The sequence below is a fragment of the Berghia stephanieae genome, chromosome 5 (assembly GCF_034508935.2).
Source record: "Berghia stephanieae isolate SIO BIC M18660-M18661 chromosome 5, UCSD_Bste_1.3, whole genome shotgun sequence".
In the NCBI taxonomy this organism is placed as follows: domain Eukaryota; kingdom Metazoa; phylum Mollusca; class Gastropoda; order Nudibranchia; family Aeolidiidae; genus Berghia; species Berghia stephanieae.
The window spans coordinates 50,361,065-50,381,762 of record NC_088364.1 but is presented as its reverse complement, the minus strand read 5'-3'; the positions used below and the strand labels follow the sequence as shown (position 1 = coordinate 50,381,762).

Below are 20,698 nucleotides of genomic sequence, written 5' to 3'. Positions count from 1 at the left end.
AAACAACCCAAATGTCAATTATTTGCGTCAAAACCACCCGGATATCTGCAATTCTGTAGTACTCCGACGAAAAAGAAAAACACATTGTTTTTCTTTTTTTTTTGTTTTTAAAATTTTTGGCCAGAAAACTCGTCCTATAAATTATATTGATCGCTAAAATGACCCATATAACCTTGTAAAAAACTCTCAAATATTATGGGACTGTCAAGGACTAGTTCTCTGGCCAAATTTAAAAAGATGTTTGAATGTGTTTTCACAGGGTATATTAGAATATCATTTAGGGTCAGTAGTGGGTCACATTCTTAAGAAACGCGAACTGTGGCATAGTTTAGCGGTACAGTCTTTGCTTCATACCCGGAAGGTACCGAGTTCGATCACCGGCCACTGCCCTGTGTGGCCTTGAGCAAGTCACCTCCCTCTAGCTCAGTTTGTGACGCTGCACTGCGGCTAGCGCCTGGGTTATTCTAGTATTCCCTTGGAATAGACCCGAGAGAAAAATATCCCCTATGGAATGAATAAAGGGACTTTTTTATTTTTTTATTTTAACTGCTTTGCAAGAAGGGAGCGCTTGGGAGTTTTTAAAAATGGCCAGAAAACTCGTCCTTCAAATATTATTGATTGCTCAAATGACCCACATAGTCTTGTCAAAAACTCTCAAACATGGGACTTTCATGACGAGTTCTCTGGCCAAATCTTAATAAAATAGTGGGTCACACGTACTTAAATGGCAAGTGTTTTGGAAAAAGAAAAAAAGAAAGAATCGAACGCTAGCGAGATTTTGCGGGAACGCTTTAAAATTATGGCCAAAAAAAATAAAATCGTCCTTCGAATATCGATCGCTAAAATGAACCTCATCTTATCAAAAAAAAAAACCAAAAAAAAAAAACACAAACAAACAAACTGTAAAACATGAGACTTCCATGGACGCGTTCTCTGGACAAAATTGTAAAAAAACATTTTTTTTTTAAGAGTATGGTAAAATATCGTTTTGGGTCAGTAGTGGGTCATATTTTTCAGAAACGCGTACTGTACTATGTGTTGCGCGGCTATGCGATCTAGTAGTATGCCATTCGCCTTCGGATCGAAAGGTCCCGGGTTCGACTCCCGTTTTAAGCGGTGCATAGTTGAGTCCTTGGTAAAGGTTATTTACTCACATTCTCTCAACGTACTCAGGTGTAAAATGAGTACCCGGCCGTTTACAGCGCTATCTCTGTCGGGGAAAAAATTGTAATATCGCACAACAGGACTCATGTTTCGTCCTATATTTTAATTGTTGCTGTTGTAAAGCGCTTTGAGCACGTTAAGTCGATATTGTGCTTTCTAAAAGCTCGAGTTAAAATGGCAGCTATTTTGCAGGATGGGAACCGCAGCGAGTTGGCCAAAAATCAACGGAAATAAATTGTTGGGATGTCATACGATGTCACAAATTTTAGATGACACTGATGAGGATGATTGTGATTGTGGATAGAATTGGATATCAGATTTTATCCATAAACTTTGACCCTGTCTATTTACTCCCCCTTAGGCATCGTCGAGGTCGCAATCCAGGGAATGTTAGAAAGTTGGCACGGCTGACACTGACAGTGACAATATCAAATAATTATGTTATGCCAATGCAAATTAGAGTGTAGCGGTGGTTGAGCGTTACGACCTTAGACTCACAACACTATCTACAGTAAGGGGTCCGCAGGTTTAATCGTAGCCTTCGTTAACTTATAGCCCGACGCTTCCCTGAAGAGAGTGACTAAACTCAATACACTGATCACCAAAAGAAAAAGTGAAAAGTGAGATGCTCATGGAAACAAAAGATCTCATTGGTTGGACCAGACATGGTTGGGTAGCTAAGACGATTTGATCTAGATGAAAGTACTTTTCTATAGACTGGCGTCTTAACCGGATTTGACAAGCAATCTTACTATTCGTTTAACACCAAAAATGCTGGGATAAACTTCGGCAACGTATGCTATAATATTGCTGTTGAAGACTTTTTTAATACATGTACGAGAATAATTTAAGATCAATTCAGAGATGTAACAAGAGATCAGTTTTTGGGTGGAGAAGAATTTGATTAAAACAACACCCCCCCCCCCCCTTCCGTCTTCTTCACCTTTCCCATTCTTATTTTTTCCAATGACAACTCAGCAATAAATAAACAGCTTGGTCTACTAAAGATCTGGCGTTTGGGGAAAAACAAAGCCTTTGCAATAAATATTCGTCACATCCAAATGATAGCAAGCAATTGCTCATGTCCAGATCGGGCCAAAAATCAAATTATAAATTTCATTCCATGAGGTTATACACTCAAAAACATGAGTAAAATGGATATCACCCCTTTAATTATACCATAGAGACAATGTCACATACAAGAATACAATATCTGTTTTTTGAAATGGAATGTAATTAATCCTGGATTAATTTATCACATATTCACAATTAATTTTATCATAACGCCCTAAGCGCTTAAAATGTTTCACTTCTCATTCTAACCACCGAACAGTCAACATAATTTATGACAGCAGACGTCAAAGATACAATAATTATTTCATTGAAATGGTTATTTGGGCAATATTTCCCTATTAATCCCAAGCCATTGTTCTTGCTATTTTAGCAATGTGAATATATCAACAAATTGGACAGCGGCTCGATCAGTTCAGCTTCCCGATCTAGTCATCACTAGGGTCCACGCAAGTTGAACCACAGAGCAATATACATTTATGACGGTTTCGATAAAAAAAAATACCAAAAAGAAAAAAAAAGTACTTGTAACCATCATTGAAAAACCACGAAAGAAACAGGAGGAAAAATATCATTCATACTTTATTTAAGAAGGTTACAAATTGCCCTGATAATATTTTTAATGCGCTCTTGCGCTTCATCCAAAACGTGAGGAATATTTATTTTTAAAGTTATTAAATGGCAAATAATTAAAAGAGGAAATAAACATCATTCTAATGCTATAATTTTCTCCCTTTCACAGGCGATGTTCAAGGAGAGTCGATGTTTCTTTTCAACCTGAGTTCCCTCAGATCATCTGAACAACTTTTGAACGCGGAGATCCACCTCTACAAAAGACGTCCCCGTCCAAAAGGACAACGCAATCTCGATATTGAAGTCAAATTGTATCGGGTGGCTCCACACTACCTTAGTGAAGTTGGACGTATCACTATGAGGGACGAAGTCTCTCATGGATGGCTGTGGTATGACGTCACAAACGCGGTTCAAAATTGTTTAACACCTCGTCAGCATCATTCTGACCTTTTTGCATTGAGCTTCAAGGTAATTAAACCCAACGGCAAGATAAAATCTGTTAGTCTTCGCAAATTCGGTCGCCATCATTCAAAACCGTTCCTTGTTTTATATTCCAACGAGACAGAAGCTGTAAGTTTCGAGCATCTGGACATTCTAACAGATCGCCTATGGCCAAAGGAGAAAGATAAAAACCATGTCATTGAGGCAGACATCTCTAGCGACAGGAAACCAGTTTCAGAGAATTCCAACAGCACCGAAGACAACCAGACAAACAAGAAAAAAATGAAATCAAATGGTGAATCAACTTCAACTTTTGGACGTGGTGATTTGATCAGAAGATCTGAAACGCGGAATAAAAGGTCAATTTATGACAATGAAATACCCGAGAACCCTGTGGATGATTATGACCATTACAGTAAATACCACTTTATCAACACCATACCACAAACACATCCTGGTATCCTTAAAACCAGAAAAGAGTCTCGGATTGATTTAAAAGCTAATCCAAGCTTGCTTCCTTTGCCTGACCCCTACAGCAACATCAAAAATAATATACAAAGAAAGCGACGCAAGAAGCATCACCGAAATAGAAAATATCACCATCGTAAAAACAGACTTACGTTCCCTAAAGAGTGGGATACATACGTAGCAGAGAAAATTAAGCTTAATAACAATAATTATAACGATAAAAATGTGGGTAAAAATACCAATGACAATAACAATGCTGTTCACAATGGGCATGCGTCAGAAAGTGTTTGTGGGAGAAATAGACTCACCGTTGACTTTGCTGACATTGGATGGGGTGATTGGATTATTTCACCTAAATCATTCGAGGCTCATTATTGCGCAGGATCATGTCCGTTCCCTCTGAACAAGGTTAGTATATTTTATTACATTTACGTTTGTGTTTATGAGATCCAGATTAAATTCAATATTTGTGTAAAATTTAGAGATTCTCATGAAGTTCTGTTTCGTAATTCTTAGGATATATACATTGTAGTCGTTGCAGTTAACTTTTAAAATCAACAATTTACCCTTACAAGGATTAAATACCACTTCCAAATCCTTAAAAGGTTGTAGTCTGGCATTAAATTTCGTTTTCAATAAGTTTCAGTTACATAGAGATTCTCATACAGTTCTGAAATCGAGCAACATTTATTTTGTAATTCTACGATTTTTTTTGTCGTAGACAGCAGGTCTGCTTTAAACTCAATTTTCAGCACCCAGTCCATCCTGACATGATACCGTTGTCAGACGGCAGGTCGCATCTGTATTCATATTCTCTCACCGTACTCAGGTGCAAAATGAGTACCTGACCATTAACAACGTTGTTTCTGTTGGAAAAATTGCAAACAGGCGTCATGTTGTGTCCTCCATGATAAGTGTTGCTGTTGGTTAGGAACCCCTTGTAAAGCAATCTGAGCGCGCCTAGTGGATATTGCGCTATAAAAAAAAACAAAAAAATAAATAAAACAAACAAAGATTTGTTGTTTTTTTTTTTTGTGTGTGTTTTTGTGTGTGTTTTTTTTTTGTTGTTGTTTTGTTTTTGTGTTGTCTTTTTTTTAACCTGTGATTCATTATTAAAAAGGATGGAAGAAATTTTAAGTAAATTAATTTTCTCGCTTTAACTCCAACTCTGTCCAATTTGTTTATTTATTGTTCCAAAACTTGCAAAGCTTTTTTTCCGCTATGAACAAAATTGCATGATTAGAAATGCGTAACGAGGAACTAATTAATACATGCGCGGAACGTTCGAAGTTAATTCTGAACTTGCTAACCTCAAAAATTAGGCAACATGCGTGGTTTGAAATCCGCAAAAAAAAAAAGAAGAAAGAATAATAAGAAAAGAAAAAAGATAACTGCTTATTTTATATATTCTTGCAAAGAAAAAAAAAACCCAGAAAAAAAGCACTGATTATGTTTACTTATAAATTTTTCCTTCTCATTTTACTAATGTTCCTTAATCCAGAATTACTTGATGACTGTAACATTTCTTGTCAATTGCAATATATATAGAGGATAGGCCTTTATGATATATAATTTGGCCTTGATGTTCTGCTTGTAAATTATAGTTGGAACATAAATTTTATCATATTCTGATGATCCCCAACTTGTCAAAAAGTGTTACAGTCTCAGGGCTGAAATTTATTGTCAACTTGGGGTCATTCGAATTGATATCTATATATATATATATATATATATATATATATATATATTATGAGAAGTCTATTGTTTGTTGTCAGTGTATACGACAGAGGTTTATTATACGGCGTGATTTGACGTCACCATGGTCATCTTATCCTTCTATTGAACATCCAAACAAACATACCGCCAAAATAGAGAAAAAAATTGACCAATAATTTTAGACGGTTTTTGTCGAGGAGAAATTGTTGCTTACAATCTTTAATAATAATAATAATAATAATAATAATAATAATAATAATAATAATAATAATAATAATAATAATAATAATGATAATAATAATAATAATAATAATAATAATAATAATAATAATAATAAATAATAATAATAATAATAATAATAATAATAATAATAATAATAATAATAATAGATCTTTATTGTCTACAATTATGGCAATTTGTCATTTAGTTACACTTGTTATAACGTTAAACGATAACTGTAACATTGAACAGATATTTCACTCCTACTTATTTTCTCTCTCTCTCTCTCTCATTCTCTCTCTCTCTCTTTCTCTCTCTCTCTCTCTCTCTCTCTCTCTCTCTCTCTCTCTCTTTACAATCTGTATTGAATTCTATTGTTCTTCAGTCTACGACAGAGGTATGATTTGACCTCATCATGGACATCTTATCCTCATACTGGACTTCCAAACATACAGCCAAAAATGGAAAAAAAATGGCCAATAATTTCAGGCGGTATTATGTCGATATTTATTGCTTACAATATTTATAATTTTGAGTTTAAATAAAGCAAATGTTGCTGCTTGAAGCTCAATGAAATAAATAGCAATAGTCAAATTCGATGGATGATTCAATCTAATGAATGAAGACTAATGATATGGACGATTTGGGTTTCCGTCCTCTCATATCTCATTCGTCTTTAGTGTTTCATTAATCGTAATTTGTTGACAAAGGGGAAATCCTAAACGCTCATAATATCACTTCGTTCATTCAATTTTACTTTTGTTATAGCTCTAAGTTAAAATAAGAGTTGTCAGTGATAAAAGAGAGTTTTGTTTCCTAAACTTTAAAAACATTAAATTTCTCAATTCTAACCATTTGGACTTTAAACTCAGTTCTGTTCATTCCGTCATAATACAAGAGTGACGAGGTAGGTCACATATGTATTCAGATTTTGAAAAGAACAAAAAAGATAGAACAAAAATTAAACATAAAAAAAACAAAAAACAAAACAAAAACAAACATCAGTTTCAAACGAGCACTGCCACTGATGTTTCACTGGCATAAATCCTTTTCATTGACTACTGTTTTTAAACAAACATTAACTTTTTGCTTGACCTTTCTCTATTGTCGTAACTTTTTGTCTTAGTTCAGACAGATGGGATGAATAAAAGGACAAAATTGTAGTACCTTGGTGTTCTGAAAACAAAACAAAACAAAACGCCTTTTTAAAACTTTGGTCAGAAAGCTCCTTCTTCAAACATTGATCTATTCTAACATGACCCTTATTTTGTCTAAAACTATCAAACCCACGACTTTACTCGGAAGACTTGAAGGAATCTCAGGTTTGAGAGGTTTTGCAATATGAGGGTCGTTTTGATCAATCGATAAATTATGAAGGACAAGTTTTCTGGTCAAAATTGTTAAAATGTGTAGATTATTTTTCTCTCCAAATTACAGCAGAATAGGCAGGTCAGGTGACTCTTGGGAGGATTGTTAGGGATGGGCCAAAGATGACAAACAAATGAGTGAATGTAGGAAAACAATTTATTTTTCAAATAAAAACAAAATCAAATAATTTTATTCAACAGATGGTTTGCCTCTTGGACAGGTTGTTAATATACAGCTCATAATATATGTCACAGTAAAGGTTGTTCACAATTATCTTATTAAATTTTATTTTATTAAGAACTGAATTCATCTCACTCCAGTTATATTTCGGTAGGCTTAGATAAACTTTACCTTCTAATATTAGATCGTCTTTCCTTTTATAGCCTTCCCTCGAATTAATTTCTAATTAGTGAATACTTTTCGTTCTACATTCTGTCACGTAGCCACTTATTATAAAAGCTGATAGGTCTAACACTCTGCACTCACTTTCTCTCCACAATCTATGCCGGACGGCCAGTCGCTCTATTCCTATATATATACTGGAAGATTTTTATCTTTTGGGACTTTCTAGATATTATATCTACACCATTAAGACGCCGGAGCTTTTAACTTTGATTGTATAATCTTCAAGGATCAAACCCAAGCCCGCTGTCAAAGGACTACACAATAACTTCTTACCAATTGCCTGGAAGTGGAATTTTACGAGTCCAATCCTGTTATCAGAGGAATAGATCATCCAAGCCCATCAACTGCCTGGAAACGTAAACTTATGAACCTGACATATTATCATAAGTTACGTAAAATATTCATATCTCTATTTGTAACTGCCACGATCACTGTTTATCTCTTTTAATTAAATTTCATCATTATTTTTATTTCATTGTAAACAAATCGTTAATTGTTTTTCATTTATAGTAACTAGTAAATTCTGGGGCCTCATTCTACATATATCTTTATGCATAGTCGAGTAGCTCTTTACTCACTTGAGACCATGACATTTTGGAGGGGACACATATAAAGAATTGAATTTATTTAGTTACTTATATCTATTTCATCTAACTTTAAAGTTTAAATTGTAAAACTCTTAATTGCCCCACTTGATCATATTTTAATTGAACTCCCTATTTACAGGATTAATTTTTTTTTCTTTTTCATTTCTTCATTTAAATGGAATAGCAATTTATCCATTCATTCTTTCATTCAAATTGAATAGCATTTTATTGATTCATTCCTTCATTCATTTATTCATTTATAAATTGTTCATTCATTCATTGTTCATTCATTTATTCATTCATTCATTCATTCATCCATTCATTCGTTTATTCACTCATTTATCCAATCATTCATACATTTATTCCTCCCTTCATTCTTTCATTCATACATTATCCATTCATTCATTCATCTATTCACTCAGTTTTTCATTCATTCATTCATTCCTTGTCCACTTTGTTATTATATCACTCATTTCATTTTGTTGTTTGCCTCATTCATGAATTGTTTTCAATATGTTTACATTCCATAACGATTCATTCACCTATCATCCAATCACTCAGTGTTGTGAACACATTTTGTAACTATTGTAAATCTTACGATATTTTATTGTTTTGTATTTCAGACATCACTGTTAAACACTCTTCAATGCCTAATTACAATTGTTGAACAACCATTGAACAAGAGAGAGGTCCCAGCCACGAACTGAGTTGGTAAATATATCCTTCATTATTCTCTTTTACATGAGTTGGGCATCACATAGTAACTATAGACATCGTGATTTGTTTTGCATAGTGATTTGTTTTAAATGCATTTTTGGCATATTACTGTTACCGAAAACCACTTATATATTATGTTCTGAAAAGTGAGTCTTTAAAAACTAAATAATAATAAAAGGAGTCTACTAGCCGTCGTGTTATATTTAGTGATAGATAACTTGGGATTATTTTGGCATCCTATTATTGTTATCACACTCTAGTACATTAGCGTCATTGCGAATAATTGTACACAAACTAACGACGAGTCACACACATTGGTGATACATTTTTCGTAGTAACATAGTTTAGAGTACACGCGATTGACACATTGTTATTGACACAAGTCATAATAACTCCGCATTGTATTGACACATTGCTTTATAAGATATAACGATAAAAGGCATCAAATTCAACATACATAATAAGTTGAAATAAGAGAGAGAGATTTCTAAAAATAGAACAGTTCATTCCAGTAAGTGTAAATAAATAAAACAGTCAGTAACAGTATCCTGTCAATATAATATATATATAAAACATCGTAACTAATTTATTGCAACATGGAAGCATATAAAAGATACTCAAGTCTCGCAAAGGACTTAGAAATACCCCAGGAAAGAATATTTTCATGGTGCGAAGAGAAAGTAAAAGAAGAAAAAGAACATGAAGAAAGAATTCGTAGAGAAGAAAATGAAGAAAGAATTCGTAAAGAAGAAAAAGAACACGAAGAAAGAATTCGTAGAGAAGAAAATGAAGAAAGAATTCGTAGAGAAGAAAATGAAGAAAGAATACGTAGAGAAGAACGAGAAGAAAGAGTCCAAGAAAGGGAACTAAAAAGACAAATATCTTTAGCAGAAGAAGAAACCAAAAGGACCCAAATGATGCTGGAAATTGAAAAAACAAAAACCGGTCATGAAAGAAAACATAATAATAGTGATGAATTTTTCGTGAAACTTCCACGCATGCCAACATACGATGAACGCTCAGACTGTTTAGAATCCTTCTTACACCGATTCGAAGTTCAGGCTAAAGGTTATCGTTGGCCAGAAAGCAAATGGGCCACAGCCTTGATTAACTGCTTATCTGGAGAACCGCTAAAAGTTTTCTATACCTTAACAACTGAAGATGCAGATGATTATGGTAAAATTAAAGACGCTCTACTAAAAAGATTTAGATTAACGGAAGATGGTTACCAGGAAAGGTTTCACACTGCAAAACCGGAAAGTGGAGAAGACTTTAATACATTCGTGAACCGAATTACTCAATTTCTAAATCGGTGGCTTGAGTTGGCAAACGTAAAACAAGACGACTTTGCAGGCCTTTACTATCTCACGCTGAAGAATCGAATCTATCAAGCTTGCAACCCAGATTTAGTCGCATTCTTTAAAGAGAGAAAGCCAGAAAACTTGGACAAATTAAAAATCTACGCAGAAAACTTTAACAGCGCACATCCATTGACACCCCTTAGCAGAACATTGAAGGAACCATACTACGCTGCTGCTGCTCAGAGTCCAGGTACACCTAAAGTTCAGTACTCAAATAGAACGAGCCGATCAATCACTCGGAACACGCAAGTGAAACAAGATGATCATAGTAACAAACCATGGAACAAACAGTTCAATAGAGACCATAGCCGACCCTATCAAAACAAAACAAGAAATAGCACTGACAATAATACTGAGTATAAGAAAACCAACAAACCTATAATTAAATGTCAATATTGTGGAATGAAAGGCCACACAGCAGACAAATGTTACAAAATCGTGGGATATCCGAAAGAAACTGCAAATGCATCACTCCAAACCAGTGTAAATAATCAGACACGAGTAATGTCAGGAGAAAATATAAATGTGTATTGCGTGAAAGGTATGTCACTTTTAACACAAACTCACAAGTCAGGATCGCTATTTTTTTGTGAAGGCAAAGCTAATGGAACTGATTGCAAAATATTGAGAGACACAGGATGCAGTACAGTAGGAATAAAAGCATCTTTGATCAATGACGAAGACAAAACTGGAAAAACGGTACAATGCATCACATTCAGTGGCACAGTCGAAACCTTTGAAACAGCTAACGTGTACATAGAAACCCCATACTATACAGGAATAGTGGAATGCTGTATACTTCCCAACCCCGTCGCTGATGTTATTGTTGGCAATATAAAAGGTCTTAAAGACAACCCAAAAGATGTAAAAGAATGGTCATTAACCCAAGAAACAGCTTGTCTAGCAGAAACAAGAAAGATGACTAAGACAACAGAGAAGCCAATGACTATTTCTCTTGAACCACAACAATTTGACAGGAACAGGTTCATCGAAGAACAGAAAAAGGACCCGACTTTAACTTCATATTTCAATATCGCAAACAAAGGGACGAAATCAAAAGTTGAATACATCATTGAAAAAGATATTCTGTTCAGGTTACATAGGAAAAGAAACAAAATAGCTAAACAACTGGTCACGCCGAGTATTTACAGAAACAAAATCCTTGGAATAGCGCACGATTCAATAACTTCTGGACATCTTGGGAGCTCTTCCACATTGAAGAGAATATCCGAGAATTTCACATGGCCTGGAATTACTAAAGACGTCCGAGAATATGTGAAATCGTGTGACACATGCCAAAGAAGAGTCGCAAAAGGCAGAATACCGAGATTGCCATTAGAGACAACCCCAGTTATTGAAAAAGTTTTTCAAAAAGTTGCAATTGACATTATAGGCCCTTTAACAAAATCAGATAGAAACCATACACATATACTAACACTAGTCGATTACGCAACCAGGTGGCCAGAAGCGATAGCATTGAAATCAACTACATCGGATCACATAGCTGAAGCATTGATGACAATTTTTACTAGAATAGGCATACCAAATGAGATACTGTCGGACAATGGACCCCAATTTACATCACATATGATGCATGAAACCATGAAACTCATGGGAATCCAACACTCATTCACAACTCCCTACCACCCCCAAGCAAATGGTCTTTGTGAAAGATTTAATGGCACTCTAAAGAATATGTTAAGAAAAGTGTCAGCAGAAAAACCAGATGATTGGGACAGATACTTACCAGCAATCCTATTTGCATATAGAGAAATACCCAAGAATCTACAGGCTACTCCCCATTTGAGTTGATGTATGGACGATCACCTCGCGGCCCGATCAATATAGTAGCCGACATTTGTAAAGGGAATGAGGAGGACAATAACGAAATTATGTTTGCTTACGAATATGTAAGAAACCTGAAAGACAGAATAGAGGATACATGTAAGCTAGCACAGGAATCCGTCACTAAAAAAGCAGAGAAATACAAGGAATACTCCGATCGAAAAAGCAAGTCAAGAAAATTTGAGATTGGTGACAAAGTACTAATACTCTTACCCGATGACTCGAGTAAACTTTTAGCTACATGGAAAGGACCATTCAAAATAACAGCAGTAAAATCTAATGTTAATTACGAGATTAAAATTAACAACACAACAAAGACATTCCATGCAAATATGCTAAAAAAGTATTTTGATAGAGACACAGTGTCGCAACCTATGTTTACTAATATCGAAGCTTCAAATGCAGGATTAATCATACCGTTGGTCATGGGACACAGACACCCGAGACAGAAAAACAAACAAAAATCGCACAATTGCAACCACCTAAGACAAAAAAAGAAGTACGCAAAGTACTTGGGCTCCTAAATTTTTACAGGAAATACATTTACAACTTCGCGCACATCGCGACACCGCTAACAAATCTGACAAAGAATGGGTCACCGAACAAAATTGTTTGGACAGAAGTGTGTCAGAATAGCTTTAACCAATTAAAGGCATTACTCTGTTCAGAACCAATTCTTAAATTACCCGACATATCAAAAGAATTTGTTGTAAGAACTGACGCGTCTGATAAGGGCATCGCAGGTGTACTATTACAGGAACATGAGGGAACTCTAATGCCTTGCTTATATGCAAGCAGAAAATTATTGGACAGAGAATCACGATACTCTGTAATAGAGCGTGAAGGCCTGGCCATCGTCTTTGCTTTAAAGACATTCAGCAGATATCTACTGCTAAAAGAGTTTGTGGTCGAAACGGACCATAAACCACTCACGTACATAAGAAATAACAAAATGAATAATAGTAGAGTACTAAGGTGGAGTCTATTTTTGCAAAATTACACTTTCAGTATCTCTCACATACCAGGCTGTGAAAATATTCACGCCGACCTACTTTCTCGATTAGTATAAACACGTGAGAAGGGTATAACTTAACTTCCCATGCATACTGTTAGTTACCTCGCAAACTATGCCAAATCAGAACGCACAATTTCGATAATTTTATTTGTAAACATGATGACCCAACTTAATGTAACATTGAGTATTGTTTGGATATATATACCATACCCATTCATGATTTGGGAAATCTTCTCTTTATCTATCATTGTTATGAATTTTCACTCATTTATGATTAATAATTGAAATGTCAATATTTCATTTACATTTTCATTCATTTCATTTAGTAAATTACCTTCATATCATCGACTTAAATCATGCTTCATTGCCATCACTATTGTTTATCACAATGATTTGTAATCACATTGCCATCATGTTGTTCATCACAATGATTTGTAATCACAATCTTTCATTGTTATTGTCACCCATTCATATACCTACGTTAATATAAACATTTCCATGTCTAGTTAATAAATAATTTAATTGTAGCACAAATCATAACAATGGATTAATGCTAGAGTATCATGATAGTAAATTTACTTCCGTTTGTAAAATCTATCTTTCCCATAATGGTTAAAGAGTATATTTTAAACGTGGGTGGGGGGTGTCACAGTAAAGGTTGTTCACAATTATCTTATTAAATTTTATTTTATTAAGAACTGAATTCATCTCACTCCAGTTATATTTCGGTAGGCTTAGATAAACTTTACCTTCTAATATTAGATCGTCTTTCCTTTTATAGCCTTCCCTCGAATTAATTTCTAATTAGTGAATACTTTTCGTTCTACATTCTGTCACGTAGCCACTTATTATAAAAGCTGATAGGTCTAACACTCTGCACTCACTTTCTCTCCACAATCTATGCCGGACGGCCAGTCGCTCTATTCCTATATATATACTGGAAGATTTTTATCTTTTGGGACTTTCTAGATATTATATCTACACCATTAAGACGCCGGAGCTTTTAACTTTGATTGTATAATCTTCAAGGATCAAACCCAAGCCCGCTGTCAAAGGACTACACAATAACTTCTTACCAATTGCCTGGAAGTGGAATTTTACGAGTCCAATCCTGTTATCAGAGGAATAGATCATCCAAGCCCATCAACTGCCTAGAAACGTAAACTTATGAACCTGACATATTATCATAAGTTACGTAAAATATTCATATCTCTATTTGTAACTGCCACGATCACTGTTTATCTCTTTTAATTAAATTTCATCATTATTTTTATTTCATTGTAAACAAATCGTTAATTGTTTTTCATTTATAGTAACTAGTAAATTCTGGGGCCTCATTCTACATATATCTTTATGCATAGTCGAGTAGCTCTTTACTCACTTGAGACCATGACAATATATTTGTTCTCTTTTCAAGCTATACAGCTTTAAGTTAGTTTTTTTTTTTCTTTTCAATTAAAACACACTTTGGTTGTAGACATCTATATCATTAATCAATCATGTTTTTTAAAGGCACAGTTATTACAGAATAGTGTCTTCTGCTTATTTTCTGAATCGCTGCTTCTTGTTGGGTTTTAATGGATCTTGTTAAAGGCAGATGATCCCTATTGGACGAAGCCTCCCAAACAGAAACGACGGAAATCCTTTCTGGTTTTGTAACTGTACCAAGTGCCATGCTTCTTCCTTCCTGAGATCTTCTTCCACATTCACGAGTATTAACTTGTTTATTATTGTTTATTTTTGGGTTTTTTTTCCTAGCCCCACCCGAATATGAAATTCTCTACCAGAAAATATCCACACAAAAAAGTAATGGTCAAATTGAATTTGACAGAGAAATCAATGAAATTAAAATGAAGGCTCAGGCACGTCCATTTGTTCTCACCATACTCACAGTCGCAATGAACAGCTTAAAATTCCATTATTAGTACCAGGTTCACCTCAACTTGGTACCGTTTTGAGACGAGTGGTCATATATTATAATTACTAATATATGACGTGCACTTATTTGCAGGTCTAATGACCCAATTGTTATGGGCTCATTGTTGTAATGGAAATACTCCCAGATCAACGAAAAATATTGTCCATTACAAAAATGTTTGCGTTCGGTTATCAAACCTGCAAAGATCCTTATACCTCATATAATTTTATGCATTTAATTTTTAAAAGTTTAAAATTAGAGATGTCAATGTGCAATTTAAATTGTTTTAAGTTTAAATCCCAATGGAGACCCCAACATTTATTCATATAGCTGAACAGTACTTTCTTTGTATTGTTTTCAAAGGCGCCTTTAAAAAAAATATAAATAGTATCTTATCAAAAGATGTTGGTCTCTCTCTCTCTCTCTCTCTCTCTCTCTCTATATATATATATATATATATATATATATATATATATATATATATATATATATATATATATATATACGTATCTATCTATCTATCTATCTATCTATCTATCTATCTATCTATCTATCTATCTATCTATCTATCTATTTATCTATCTATCTATCTATCTATCTATCTATATATCTATATATATATATATATATATATATATATATATATATATATATATATCTAGCTATTTATCTCTATCTATCTATCTATCTATATTTCTTTCTCTCTATCTCAGTGTGTGTGTGTGTGTGTGTGTGTGTGTGTGTGTGTGTGTGTGTGTGTGTGTTAGTGTGCTTGTGCGTGCGTGTAAACATTCAACGTATAATTCCATTCATACCATTTCCCAGACCGGCGACCAACGATTGACAGTCGACGGTATGATATTTAGAACGACTCGAAGTCCCAATTACCCTATGAGTACAACTGCATAATTCTAAAGTGGACAATAACACATAACTGACAGTGACCACCAGCCAGATATAGATAGATAGGAATATGAGGCGAGTCGAATATCCGTCAGCCGATCACGTAGTCGTTAATAGGTTCAGTGTTCAGCAAAGCCTATGACAAGTTTGTCATCTATAGGCAATGAACACACAGTATAACCGGGATGAACGCAAGCACCATTCATTCCCCTCGCAAAATGACAAAACACATTTTCTTTTATTTTAGCCCAATAAGTTTACTATTTACACTGATTTTTTTTTTATCACGAGCCCAAGCATGGGAAAAAGCATTACCTTTGGTTTTAAAGAAGTTTTAGATTTAAAACGTGTTAATAAACTAGGAGTTATTTTAAAATAACATTGAATGAATTAGAAGTCTCTTGGTCAAAATTTTTGAAAACCATGTTTCGTCCTTGTTCACTCTTTTGTCCTAAGCACTCAAATCACTTGGGGTTTTATGTCCATGACCCCCCACTTCTTCAAGGAAATAACTAAACACCAGGTCAATCTGACCGCACTGTTTTGTCGTCTGCACCGCCGTCATTTCATCGTCTTGCCCCTGCTAGCCTCACCCATAACCCATAAATTGTTATATCATCCTCAATGACACCAAAGCAAACAAGGTCCTTAAAACACACCAAAAATTCCGGTCAGGGCCTTTTGAGGTTACGTCCTAAAAATTCTCCTTCTCCCTCTCTTTCTCTTGGTCTTCTTCCACGTTTTAGTCTATCAATATTACCACAATCTCTCATAATATACGATAATATTATATCTTCACCATAAGTCTCGTCCCTGCCACTGATCGTAGTTGCTTATCTCAGCCCGTCCCAGGCGGTCTCAGGGGGTCAGAGTTGCCTCTGCCATGCTGCCCTGTGTATATGATAATTTGATAATACTCTCCCTTCGTACCAGCTTGGCTCAGGCTACAATGTTAATTTTTGTTATTCTCTGCGCTTGTCTCGGAGTCGCACTGACAACTTATGCGTTGCGCTCTTTTTCCTTTTTCTTTCCGGTGTTGTTATTTATTTATCTCCTAGTCACACTGTTATAACAATATTAACCAGTTATCTGCCAAAACTGGTATTTAAAAAGTTGGCCAGCTCATTCGTCCTTCAAATATCGATCGATCTAAATGGCCCTCGTCTTGGAAAAAAAAAAAAAACTCTCAAACCTGGGATTTCGTGAAGTTCCATATTTGAGAATGTTTTGGTAAGAGGAGGGTCATTTAAATCGATTGATATTTGAATGGCGAGTTTTCTGGTCAAATTTTTGAATACCAGTTTTTTTTCCAGAGTACGGCAGATATAACTGGTTAAAAGACAACTGTTTTGATTTTGGTCACGTTCACATGATCTCTGGTTCTGCTTTCCCAAGCTTCAAGTGATTGTGTCTCTACATAATGTGACCCAAAAACATAAACTGGTATTTTGATTGTGTAAACCACATGCTGAAAAGTGCATTTAAAGTTTATATGGTTGATAACAAATGTGGCACCGGGATGAACGAAGTGCTGGGGGCCCCGGGGTTTGTGGGGGAGGGGGGGGGGGTCCGGATAGCACAGTTGGTAGAGCGCTCCTTTCACACGCAAGGAGACCGAGATCAATCCCGCGTGCAGTCGAGTTTTTTTTTTTTCTTATCCACCCAGCAATGATTTGTTAGCTTGGTTTGTTAGATCCTGCGGAAAGTACTTTTCGATAGACCAACGTCTTGTACGGAGGAGAGCAAGCAATTGCTATTGTCCGTTTAACTCTATAGAAACCGGGATAAACTCGACTCCATGGGCCTAATGGCTCAGAATGATTACCATTTTTTTTAGAATTTTAGAATTCAAGTGGTGACTAAAATTTGAACTCTATTTCTATTGTCTTGATAGACAATACAGATTTCGACACATAAGAGAACTCCACTGAGCTTTTTATTTGGTCACGAGAGATATGGAGAGATATTTTCCGCATTTAATATCTTATAAATTTCGTTCACTTATTGTAGAATACTTTCTAAATGTAAAGGGGGAAAATGACATATATAAACATTTTAAGAAATTGATTGTATTCAAAATAATGAGAAGAGCCGCTATCTGATATCGATTCAGTGCAAGTACTCCAACATCATTGTCATACTCGTTTACTGGAAGGTTGACCCAAGTCCAACATTGATGGCGTCTGTTTTTAATGGAATTTGACGAAACAAATTTGATTTATCGATAAAATCATCATGTTTAATCAATCCCATAATAACCTTAAACCATCATGTCAATTTATAAACACCATGCAAAATTTGGTGACGCCTGGTCAACTGGTTTTGGAGCCTTAGTGTGACAAAACATCCAATTTGCCAAATATATCATTGTATTGTATAAAAGCTCAAGTTCGTTTTTTCTTTCTTTGCCTTAATAAGACATTGATTTTAAAGTTCTGTAAATTTAAATATCGATTTAAAGAGCAGTCACCGTATCACCGGGTGAACGGCACACTCCATGAAACCAACCCAGATTGCAGTCTGAGTCAAAATCCTCTTACTTCATTTTATATCTTTGCCTATTTCGATTGTCGTTAAAGTCTCCTTGCTTGACAGTCGGCGCAGCGGTCCGTTTATTATGAATTCTGTCCACCTGGTCGGCAAACAGGAGCCCCCACCATTCATTCATAAATTTAAAACAGACCTTGGGACGTCAATATTTTACTCCCAGTTCAATCCTTTGAGCACAAATCTTTAAACGCTAATCCGGCTTAATGCCCATGGCGCCTGGCCACTCGTTTGTTTCCTACGTCGCGAGGACGAAAGACCCTTTAAGTCATAATACAAACGAGTTCGGGTGATCTAACTCACTCAGTCCTAGAGATTTTGCTACTTTTCAAAATTGGAAAGATTGTGTTAAAAATGAACGCGTAAATAGATAGTTTTATTCCAACTACTTAACATGTAAAAACTAAAAACATTCGCTTTGATACTACGCCTATAGTTTGTCTCAGAAAAATGTAATAAATAGGCATGGGGATAAAAGTAACCAGAGCAAACTATGGATATAGTCGGTGTTAGGGTTGAGTGAGTTAAACTAGTTTTAGTAACAATTTTACCAATTAGGTATATATTATATAAATGGTTAATATATGGAGAAAAAAAAAAAAGATAGAGCACCGGCTTTATAGCCTAGCTTTAAGCATTGTGACTTTAAACTATAGAGTGCTTTCAAAAATAGAAGGAAAATTATAATCATTCCAGTCCTGTGAAATAAATATATTTAAAACTGTGTATTATATTTTAATGGCTGGCGAATTTATAGCACTTTTCTAAACGAGTTTTGCGTGAACTGTTAAGAACTGTTATATTTGAATTAATCAAATGTGTATCAATGCATTTTTTCACATATTATAATCTCAAAACGAATTCGTTAAACTAAACTATGATGAAAAGAAGATCACAGTCCGACCCAGCCGTCTACTTACTTGTTGTTTTCATGGAAACTAACTGGGTTGCAATAAGACACACTTAAAGGGACTCCAATACCACACAAGTCGTCGCTAGAATTTTCAAGCACGCAATATCTTTATATCAAAATTTAAACGATCTAGCGTCGATAACTTGGGATATTAGGCTTTTAACGAAATCGGGTCGAACGCCGAACCCGAACGCCGAACCCGAACGGATATAGCCTTCTCACGTGACCATGAACGAGATCTGGATAGTGAAGACTCTCAAGCGGTATGCAGCATCGGATCTAAGGTCACGTGATAGAGGATAGCTTGGGTTGCTGTTGGCTTGTGTTAGGGGAGGGGCAAGGTCAGTGTCATTCAATAGTATATAATTGTGCATGTGGCGCTCTATACAGAGAGAAAATTATAAATTGATTACGGGGGAAGGTGGGGGGAGGGGGGGGGGGGGGGTGTTGACCCACAAACGATCGAGGTGTTGGGCTTCGGGTAGACCATGATACGAAATCAAAGAGAAAAGGCCGCTGGTACTTGGATGGTGGAAATGGTTGGGGGGGGGGGGGGGGGGGGTAGTGACAATCAGCATGGGATGTATATATTAACATTAATAATATAGGCAATAGATGACCAGGGATGTGTATTGTTTGTGTATTGTTTGTATATGTTTGTGTGTGTGTGTGTGTGTGCGCGCGCGCGCGCGTGTGTGTGTGTGTGAAAGGGATTACACAAAAACACCTTTCTCTGTAGCTTCCAAATGATTACGTATACGATAAATTTGAAACCCACATTGTTTGAATCAGCTCACTAATTAATTCCTGAGCCTTGAGATGGTGACGCAACTATTACATACAAGACCTTGCAGTCGAGACGGCAGGGCTTTTGGGTTACACAACCACTATTTACCCATCGGTCAGCGGTACTCTTTGATGTATACAACACTCACCGCCTTTACGCAAAGCCGCCTGCCCATAAATCAAGAGATGGTCTCCTAACTGTTCACAAGCGAACTGTCAAACGAGCAATCGATGATTGGATAAGAATCTCAAGATCTCATATAATAAGGTAAGTTTTGGAGAGGTGATATCCCCCCACCCGTCATCGGACAGAACTTTCATTGCGTTATATCATATGAGCTCCGCCTCCTCTTTCTATTCGGGAGTGACGAGATTAGACGAGAGGACGCGAGAAAAAAAATGGTCACGTGTTGGGCAAGTCGTTCGTTAGGCGAGCTTCGGTGTCTAACTATAACTCCGTATTGTCATTCTGTCAACAAATCATTATATTATTATCCGATATCATCACAATGTTGATGATATGCGTTTAAGTAAAATACTCTCCAGTTATCCCGCCAAATAAACACTCAAAACTGTGTTGTTGTTGTTGTTGTTGTTGTTGTTGTTGTTGTTGTTGTTGTTGTTGTTGTTGTTATTATCATTATTATTATTGGAAAACGGCATCAACTCCAGGCCACATAA

The 20,698-nt window shown here is 35.6% G+C and overlaps 1 protein-coding gene across 1 annotated transcript in view; it reads left to right on the top strand.

The window, feature by feature from the left end:
* The window catches only part of LOC144973133 (growth/differentiation factor 10-like), a 96,663-nt gene that overhangs the window by 70,357 nt on the left and 5,608 nt on the right, over positions 1-20,698 (top strand). Inside the window, exon 3 of the mRNA XM_078915222.1 lies at positions 2,978-4,125. Within this exon, the coding sequence (XP_078771348.1) occupies positions 2,978-4,125 (1,148 nt within the window). The remainder of the gene's footprint in view (positions 1-2,977; positions 4,126-20,698) is intronic.